Source organism: Sprattus sprattus (assembly GCF_963457725.1).
Source record: "Sprattus sprattus genome assembly, chromosome: 14".
NCBI classification, from domain to species: domain Eukaryota; kingdom Metazoa; phylum Chordata; class Actinopteri; order Clupeiformes; family Clupeidae; genus Sprattus; species Sprattus sprattus.
Window position 1 is genome coordinate 7,223,660 of NC_137912.1, and position 10,456 is coordinate 7,234,115.

At 40.3% G+C, this 10,456-nt stretch overlaps 1 protein-coding gene across 1 annotated transcript; it reads right to left on the reverse strand.

The window, feature by feature from the left end:
* cUnh7orf57 (chromosome Un C7orf57 homolog) lies at positions 1-6,095 on the reverse strand. The gene is made up of 8 exons (XM_080851147.1): positions 6,041-6,095; positions 5,345-5,411; positions 4,864-5,040; positions 4,646-4,763; positions 3,793-3,940; positions 2,129-2,202; positions 1,894-1,991; positions 1-1,219 (listed from the first exon to the last, which is right to left on the reverse strand). The coding sequence occupies exons 2-8, from the start codon at positions 5,379-5,381 to the stop codon at positions 1,167-1,169; spliced, it is 705 nt and encodes a 234-aa protein (XP_080707273.1). The 5' UTR covers positions 5,382-5,411; positions 6,041-6,095; the 3' UTR covers positions 1-1,166.
* Positions 6,096-10,456: the final 4,361 nt, after the last annotated feature.

The window sequence follows — 10,456 nt, forward strand, 5'->3', positions numbered from 1 at the left end:
AGTTGAAAAAAAAAAAAAAAAAAACAGACAAAACTTAATGCAAGGCTTTTTCAGGAGCCGAGATCATGCCACCATTGTTTGGCCTTTACAGACTCAAACCAGTTTCAGTGTGGACGACTTTGTCTGCAACCGAGCACAAAAGCGAACAAACACATCACCGTACACTCACTCTCAACTCACTTGGCAGGGCCTATGTGAAAAGGTATGGCAACAGAGGAGGAGGAAGAAAGACCTGGAGCCTGTTTAGCTCCTCGTGTGTACCATGAAACAGCTTTACATACGATTCAAGAATAGCAAGTGACAGTCAGAAAAGTATAGAGTACAATAACACACACTGAAAACAGAGACTTCTGTGCACCACGAGTGACTCACATTAGTGTTGTAAAACCGTCTCCCAGTAATCACAGGACTGTAGTGAGAGCTACTCAGTCGTATCACATCATGCATCTTCAAGCTAAAGCTTCTTCAGAGATGTCATTCCAAAGTGACCCATTTCAATTCTGAGACAGACAAACAACGATGGGGCTATTCTGATGGCACTCAAAATTAGCAAGTAAACGTGTAGTATAGTTACCGGTGGATTCTGAGACTATCACTCTTACATGTGTTCTTATACTTATCTACTTTCTATGTTTTAAACGTGATCTTTGATCCAGAAGTATGTCTAGCACTGGATCTGATGTGGTTACCAATGACAATGATCTTAACTGCATAAATAAGAACATGTAAACTCACAGAAGGATTCACTGCTGCTATTTGGCAGGGAGCTACCTTGATGGGTGGGTGGTGAATCATTCACAATGAGCTCACACATAAAAACGGAGCCCTTGTGACCTTAACTAAAACCAGTGCCTGAGAGAAAACAAATAAAAAATAACACAACCTTGCACCAAGCATTATTTTTCGCAGGCCGAGCCTATCCACTACATTTAGCCTCCTTTGCAGTCACAACAAAAATAATTTAGTACCAACGGACTTTGTACCACTTGGCATCCATGTACAATAACATAATTACTCGTTAACAGAAAAAACGTATGAGTTTAGCATATTACCAGAGATTAAAAAGAGATCGTTAGAGAACAAAGACATGTAACGGGGATAGGTACAAGTGAAGGAACAGCCTGGAGGGATGCCCTTTGCACTCGCACCTCCAGACCGCCTCCCTCTCACTCGAGATCATCTTCTGGGGCCATGGTGCTGGTCCTCTCGGATGTCATACCTGCCAACGAGAAGAGGAAAGTCAGCAGAAAGTCCCTTCTTGTGGACACACACACACACACACACACACACACACACACACACACATCCCTTCTTGTGGACACACACACACACACACACACACACACACACACACACACACACACACACACACACACACACACACACACACACACACACACACACACACACACACACACACACACACACACACACACACACACACACACACACACACACACACACACACACACACACACAGCAAGTGACCTTGGTGAGACTAGGGTACCCCACATTAAAAAAAATAATATCATGCTATTGAGGCAATGAGTGATATCTTAAAGTGGGTTTACAAAACTAGGAGGAAAGCCTATTTGAGAGTTATTCCCAGGTCATCTAGAGCAGTGGTTCTTAACCTGGGTTCGATCGAACCCCAGGGGTTCGTTGAGTCACTTTCAGGGGTTCGGCAGGGGTCAAGACACACACAGTATAGCCCAGTTCACACTAGCAATGTTGGGCCGTTTATATATATATATACATATGTTTTGAAGAAATCATATTTTATTTTTCCAATTACGAAGGGTTCAGTGAATGCACTAATGACGCTTGCAGGGTTCAGTACCTCAAATAAGGTTAAGAACCACTGATCTAGAGTTTAATTACTGAAAGTCTTACTGGACGCATCGTCGTCCACAGTCTCGTCCTCCATGTACCCAAAGCTCAGAAGCTTAGACATGCTTGTGCAGTCTTTCGCGGTCTTCTTGTCATGTGATCTGTGGGCAAAGGGGTTGGGTTACCTTTAAGTGAGACTTGCTGATTAACTGCATTTTAACATATAGGGAAGTAGCCATCTGAGAGCTAGCCATCAGAGAAAATAAGGGTGTTTGAAACGGAATATATTGGGACTCACATTTTTTTGTACTTCCCAGCTTCCTTGCCACCCTTCAGGTCCAGCTTCTCCATCTGACCTGCGGCATGGTCCACCTTTTCCAGGAAAACAATAGAACAATTAAGGATGAGCACGGTGACTGAACAGCCTGTTCTTTCATGATTGCCTCAAAACATGGGCCATTAACATGGACCTGCTTGTTGTGACTATTGTGAAAGCAGAAATTCGCTCCCTGTTTTAAAATATAGTGTTAATTTGGCCGATATGAGGAGTGTGTTAGTGTGCGAGTGTGTGGCAGGGTTATTCTTGTTAAAGAAAACAAAGACTAAAACTAGCAGGGAAAAAATATTTTGTTAACCAAAAATGACAATTGTCAAAACCACGGAACTAAACTAAAAACTAAAAGCAAGTCAATTCCTTAAATTCAAAACTATAATAACGCTGGTTTGTGTGTGTATTGGGGGTGGGAGCCCTTTGGTTGTGTGAACTGTATCCTATGAATATCGGCACTCTAATAGAACAATACATATCCGGCACAAATTTTATAAATTAAAGAATAACAGAATCACACAATAAAAGCAAACATATCAATTATATTTCAAAACCGGGAAGAAAGAGAGCTGAAGTTGGTTTGTGGCAAATCATAACTGAAAAATGACTCTTAAGAAGGGAAAATGGCATGGTGAGCAAAGCATAAAGTGAAAGGAAGGTAATTATAAAAAAAAAGAATAAAAAAAGAAGACCACTGATTTCTTTCAATCAACAGAGATGTATCCAAATATGTACTTACAATTTAGGCACCAAAAGCAAAGCGCAAGTATAACCACAGTATGACACTTCCCTTCAAAAGAGTAAAAAACCAACAACAACAAAAAAAGAAATAAACCTGGAAGCAGACTATTTTCTGCAGCAAGTAGACAAAAATAGCCAAATGCAGCCATGTCCTGAGGCACTTCAATTAAATTCAATTGTATTTATATAATGCCATAACAATACAATTGTCTCAAAGAGCTTTACAGAGCCCGGAGCCTGGACCCTTCAGAAGGTTTACTGCTGCCAGTATCTGTGTAATCAGTGCAATTATAAGGCCCTAGCTCTTCCTGTAAGCAGAAGAGCATTATGCAATCTATACCAGTGGATACTTGGATGAATAGTACAGCTGTAATATAGTTTATAGTGTTCAACTGCTATAGTATATACTTCTGTCCTTCTATAAGTCTGTAAAATCTGTATAACCGTTTTGGGGGCAGAGGGATGGCATTGATATTTAATCACCTGTTTTAGTAGCCACTAATTTAGCTGTTAAAGACTGCCGTTGCCACGGGTTACAAAATGAGCAAATGCACACCTCAACTCTCTGGTAATATAAGCCTGCTTTGGAAATGATTCCTTCAGCTGCAATCCTGTGCATTCACACTTCAGCTGCATCAACAGTCTGTTTTGTTATGCCAAGGAAAACCGTGGTTAACAAGAAAAACTATTTGAAAAAGCGGGAAGACAAAACAAAAAAAAAATAGCCCAAAAAAATGAATGTAATGAATGGGTGAATGAATGAGTTCACTTTACTGAGTGAAAGAGGGATGACATGCTGACAGATGCTGACTGAATGGGTGATAAAAAATAAATCAGATGTGTCAGATATATAATGGCGCAATGCCACTGGTAGGTCTGATCCATTCATTCACCTTGTCTTTACCAGCGGTAAAGGCATCATTTTCCTGGTCGAAGGGGGAAATGTCATCGGTGCCAAAGGGAGCTAGAGGCCGTGCCGCCCCTTTGGACGGACTCTTGCGGCCTCCGTTGGAGGACTCGCTGTCAGCTGAAGACGTTTGGCTGAAAGCACAAGACCATGGTGATTCACACACCCGGAACAGGAGCCGATCGGAACGCACCATCCACAGTTCACTGGAGGAGTTTGTTTGTGTAGCCATCCGTTCACAGTGACCTTTTTTCCCCTCAATCGCATTCGTCAATCATAAGATGGAAGCAGAGTTACAGTGAAGGCAATCCTTTTGATATACACCTCAGAGCTAGCTGTCACAGGGAGCAGACGGTAGCCCCATAGGGGGGGGTAAAGGAACAACAGAGTAGTAGCTAAGATGTAGAATTCAATCCATCTCAAAAGCAAGGTGTTTCAAAAATGAAACTTTTAGTTCTCTAATTTATTTCAATATTTATATGGACCGTCTCCTTTTAAACCCCACTAAGTCCTGTTGAAATGAGTTCTGACCAAGACCTGCAAGACCTTTCCGAATGTTGACATTCATTTTCTGTCCTATTAGACTACTAGAAACATGCAGTACAGGGCAACCATTCTGTCAAACAGCCCTTGAACGCTGTTCAGTTGTACCCCCCTCACTTTCAACTGTAACAGTTAACTAACAAACCAACTAAAAAAATGTTCCTCATTCCCGTCAGCATGGTATTCAATCGTAGATTTGGGTAATGTGAAGAGTCAAAGGTTCCTCATCAAATGGACGTTACCAAAATTGGCTACCTCCTACTGAACCAGTGACCCATACTTACAAACAGTCTTACCTTGTTGGGGTCTTGGACCCAGAGTTCCCAGTGTTTCCAGAGTACCAATCCCCTGATGCCTTATAGGATGAATTGGTCACATGTTCCACCTCTTCTACATCATCATGCGAGAGCAAACCTGAAATACAGCCCGCCCCAAAATATAGACTAAACGTATAAAGACAGAGAGAGATAAAGCACAAGTATTCTATCTCAGTTCTAGATAGGCTATTACAAACCTTTATGGCCACCTCCCTTGGCGAGTTTAGTATAGTCAGAGTCAGAATCAAAGATCCCCACACGCCTCCCTGTGGTCCTCTCCTCCTGGTTGTTCTCTGCACTCTGAGACAGACCAGGGATCTGGGACGTTGGGCCAGAATTACCATTTGTGGGACTATGGTCAAAAATCTTTTTGCCTGAGTGGAGGGGAGAAGCAACCATGTTATTAAAGCATTACACAATATTCATCACATCAAGTTCCTCACTGTAGCACGTATTCTAATGTGTTGCATGCATTGGCAATGCAGTAGCACATATGTAGCACCTAATAAATGATTGCATGCCAGAATATAATAACTTCCATTGGCATGGCATATGTGCAAGTAAAGACCATGTAGGGAGGCACGATTAAGGTACTTCAAGGCCTCAGTGGGCGAAACCTTATAAATGATTCAGTAATCCTGCGGGAGATACAGCGGTGCAATCTTAAAACATTTTTACCTGGTTTTGCCCGTCGGAAATTGGGTTCGGTGCTCATGTTTGCTGGTCGTTTTCTTCACAGAAATCGCTGAAAGAGAAGAGGCGATGCACTGGTTTCGACCAATCAATGTAACAATAAGCTAACACACAAATCAAGACATTACCAATTACTCCGCCGAGAAGAACAATGGCATTACACTGATTTATTCGAAACTCATTTTACAGACAATTTTGTCTTCCTCTAGGTTTTTTGACATTAAACTGATTCGCCATTTCTTCTTACGCTTCCGTAAGTTATTTAGCTAGCTTACTTGCTTTCTGTCTAGCCTAGCCTACAAGCATTTAGAGCAATTTTTTAATGATGCGGGCACACCCCTAAACCTGCGACAGTAGGAAAACGATCTTACATCAGCCGAATGTTTTATATTTTATCAATAATGGACTGGGTATATGACTTGCAGAATAGACCTCCGATCGGGGATGAAATCACTGCCCCTCCTCGGAAACGCCTTCTGGGTACCATTTAGCCTACGACAGGCCTATCGACTGGCTAACAGTTATAGCCGGTCAGCGGGTTCAACCAAAAAAAAAATGATATCGGCTAGTGAAGACTATAATTAAAATACAATTTGATTCATATACTCGTTAAGCCACCGATAAAACATTGCAGAAAGACTCTATTATGTTTCAGAAAGAATGAGCATCTTGCCTACTTACAATACTGGTGTGTGGAGTATAGGTGTGGATGTCCACGAAATGATGCCGGAATGAGTTAAATCAGCAGCGGATATTACGTTTCTATATGGGAGGGAGAATTTTCGGTAATTTCCGTTCAATGCGGATTAAAGCAGTTTTATTTCAGCGTAATTTAAAATGTTGTCAAATGTTGTCAATGTTTACAACAATTATCTAAACATAACTTAATATATGTTTGTTATTGTTCTAGTATGTGTGAAAGTTTTAACTTGACGGGAGGGGGCATAAGAGTCTAAGAAAATGTACCCGTGCCGTAGCCTTAGTCTTTATTCGTTTAATCATCATCTATCTCATAATAATCATAGTGACATATTTCATACTAGCAGATGGTGACGTCAATCGGTCTCACGGGAATCATAAATCCATCCAGACAGCACCCAAAAAACAGGCCTATGCCAAAATTCATAAACAAACGTCTGCAGTGCCACCTAGCGGCTAATAAATATCACAGGCCACTGAAAAAGAAACTATATGTTGTCGGTGGGTAGTGGGCCTTTTGTCACACGCCAAGCTCAGAGATAAGATAAAGTATATAAATTAATATAATAAATGTACAAACATTTTTTTTTGTGCTAATTTACCTTGGAAGAGAGACATGTGGATTTTTCAGAGACAGGGTACATCCTGTCATGTACTCTCCCTTGTTGAATTTTGATAGCTCCTGATCTTTCAATGTCATCACATTTACGTAAGTGATAATGTTAATGCTACTAATTTGAGTCATTGTGTAACCTGCATCAAAAGTTCGACCAAAAATGTCCTTCACTTCCTCATGGACTCTTGCTAGAACAGCCACACATTTACAGATCCATGGTTGGCCATGAGACATACATGGAGCAACTTTGGTCAAACAATAATTTAATATCATTAAATATTTAGTAATGTTAATCATTTACTATGTATGTTAATATTGCTTGTCACAGTACAGAAAAAAAGACACACCACGTTGCATTCAGCAACAAACCACAAAAGTTTAGGTTCTATCTGAAATAGAAAAACACAACCATGGAGACAACCAGCATGGAGTTGATTGGTTCCTTTAGAGGGCCAAACACTATAGTGATGAGTAGTTTTTATTTTATTTTTAATTTTTTATTTATTTATGCGTTTATTTGAAAAGGGACAGTGTACATTGATAAACTTTTTCCAGAAAATGTAAATGCACCAGTGTTAGCTAGTTTTCCTCCGTCGACCCTTGGCATGGCATGACAGAGAGATATGAAAATAAAAGAAAGAAAGAATAATACAAAAGTTATATAATTAAAGGAAATAATAATAATACAAAAATACAGTTTGACAAAACAGTGCATGTTAAGATAACAAATTGTAAAAACCAGAAAGACAAGGTGTTTGACATAAAAAGAAGTTACGGTGTGAGTAATGCAGTGGACTAATTATGGTTGCAGGTTTGGTTATTTTTTATCAATTTATTAAGTTTGTTTTTGAACACTGAAATACTGGTGCACTCCCTCACATCAGTAGAGAGGGTATTCCAGTAATTAGAGGCGCGTACTGAGAAGACTGTCTGTCCAAAAGTACTGTGTCTATAATGTATAACACAGTCTCCCCTGGTGACTGCCCTAGTTGCCAAGCCATTGCCATCCTTTAGCTTTATAAACTCATTTAATGGTGGAGGTGCCAGCCCATGTAATATTTAAAAAATGAGACAGGCATCTAAAAACTGTAAGAAACTGTCAAATTTGAATAAGTTATAATTTGCTGTTATATGGCAGTGATGATAGCTGACAGGTTTCTGGTCTTAAGCTCTGCTTGTAAAGGGTCTCTATTGATTTAAGGGTTGTTTTACTTGCTTGTGACCAGATGTCAGTTTAACAATGTCAGTCAAATTATAAATGTACATACTGAGGGTGAAAAGAAAACAAGAGAGAGAGAGAAAAAGAGAAACGAAAATGTGGCAGGAAAGATAAAAGACACACAGAGACACCCAGACTTTGTGGCTTTGAAAGCTGTTTGCAATATCCGTTGTGACGCACATAACTGGCAGGCCACACACGGCTCCTGCTCATAGAGTGTTCTTGAGGCTGCTCTCAGTCCACACTGAAGAATGATGACAAGAAAGCCTGGTAGGAGCTTCAGGAAGCTGGTCAGGAGGGGTAACAGTGTCCGAGACACCCTGTGGGGCAAACTGACCTCACAGCACAAGCACCCCAGCCATGGGGATCACAAATTGAAAACAAATCAAGGTCAAGATTTGATGGTGAGTCCTAAATCTGATCAAGGAGGTAAATCCGTGTGAGCAAGTAAGCCTTGGAAACGCGCTTGTGCTAAGATGGCTTTTTCGGACTAATTCCCTATTGTTGAACCCTTGTCTACGTATGATTTGGTCAACTGTAGATCCTCTTTTAAATAGTTAGTGTTCAAAAACCAAGGAGTTTAAAAGCTGTCTCTGTAGAGCTAACAAGAAGGTAATTCCATTTATGGCAAACATGTTTTGTACTCAGATTAAGATGAAAATGTCCTGTTCCTTTTTTTAGGATGATCAGCCAGAGACTTCTCCTGCCTCGTTACGGTAAGGAAAATGTCTTTCAAATGTATACAAATATTTCAAAGCACTTGCCAAACTGAATGATATATCTTTGTGAGAGTCATTTCCTCATTCTTTCTCTGTATTGTACCATAGATCTTTTGTATTGGAGAAGGACAATAATGAAACATTTGGGTTTGAAATTATGGTAAGATCCGTTTATATGTTGTTTCTCAATCTATACATTGAAGTGTGTTCAACGTGTGTTTATTGTGACCCTGCTGGCTAGCTAACTAACTCTCTCTGTGTCTGTCTATCAAGTGTAATGACAGTGCTCTGAAGGACCTGAGAGTTGCTGTGAGTTGTGTGATGCCAGAGAGTCCAGCTGAGATGGCTGGTATGAACCCTGGTGAGTGTCCTGACGTCTCTGAACCTCATAATCTCTTAATATCTGTTATGAACTGGAATGAAAACAGATATCTACACCATCTGCTCAAGATCTGCTGTCGCGTTCATCTTTGTCCCTATTTGTCTCCACATCGCAGGGGATGTCCTTGTTTCGGTAAATGGAGTGTGTGTGACAGAATTTCTTCATCAGCAAATTACTGACACAATTCTGCATTCTGGCCTCATCATAAGGTGAGATGTTTAAGTCAGCAAAAAACAAGACATAGAAACTTAGATGTTTTTTTTTCTGAGAGACAATTTGAAGTTTTAATTAAAAAGATACTTGTACACTGGACCAACAAGGACTACAACTTTCTATACATAGAAAAAAAATAGAAGTTGTTAACCTGGAAAATAAGTAACTGTAAAGTTTCAAGGTGCGGTATTCAGATGTGGTTACATGTGTACTTACAAACCATACAAACCCATTGCCCCATTATGAAATGACAAAGTACTGTGAGCTAAGACATTGTCACAATAATGTACAATGTACTTAATTCAATTTGAATAGTATAGTTCAACTGTAACAACAGTGTGTAAGTGTTTACAAACTTTTACTTTAGAATTTATTTGTACATATGTCTTTGTACATATAGGCCTTTTGTGCTAATTTACTCATCTTTCTTGTTGGTTTATATTCAAGGTTGGAAACTATTAGTGCAGTCGTTGCTAAGCAAATGGAGTTGAAGAGGAAACTAAAGCAACTGCAGGTACACGTCTTCCTCACACACTCACCTCTAACTACCCCTTCTGACTGCTAGTCATGTGTCATTGTGTAGCGTTCAGCAATTATTTTTAGTTTATTTAGTCATTTCTGTTTCTGTCACAATTCTATTGCGTCAGACCAGCAATAAACTCACATACTCCCCCCTCCCAGTAGCTTCATGTAAACTGAAAGTGTGGTTATGATAACCAATATGTGACCTTACCTTCATAGTTTTCTGTCCCCCTTAAACATGTTAACCACAGTGTCGACTGAAAGAGAAGTCTACTGAGCTCTACTTGCTGGCTTCAAGGGAAGAACACCTTACTGGAGGTGAGGGAACTTCTCAGCCATGCTTCACACCCTCACCCATCATCACAACAACACACACACACACACACACACACACACACACACACACACACACACACACACATCCTGTCTTGTCTCTGAGGGGAAGGCGTTTTTTTTTTTTTGGCGCTTGATTGCCCTTTTCTTCTCGGAAAGAGTTCTGAGGTCACGAGTGAAATGCGGGGAAGGAGGTGGTGGGGGTGGTGGTGGGGGAGGGGGAATCCAGGGGGGGTTCAAGCAAATATACATTTTTTTAATGTATTGTTTATTTGTTTATTGTTTGTGTATTTACTCTCCCTCTGGGGAAAAAAATGGGTAAACGTTGTGCTCTGCCTTCAGGAAAGCTGGGGAAGTGTCTACTTGGGGATTCCCTGATGTCCTTGTCCTCCTT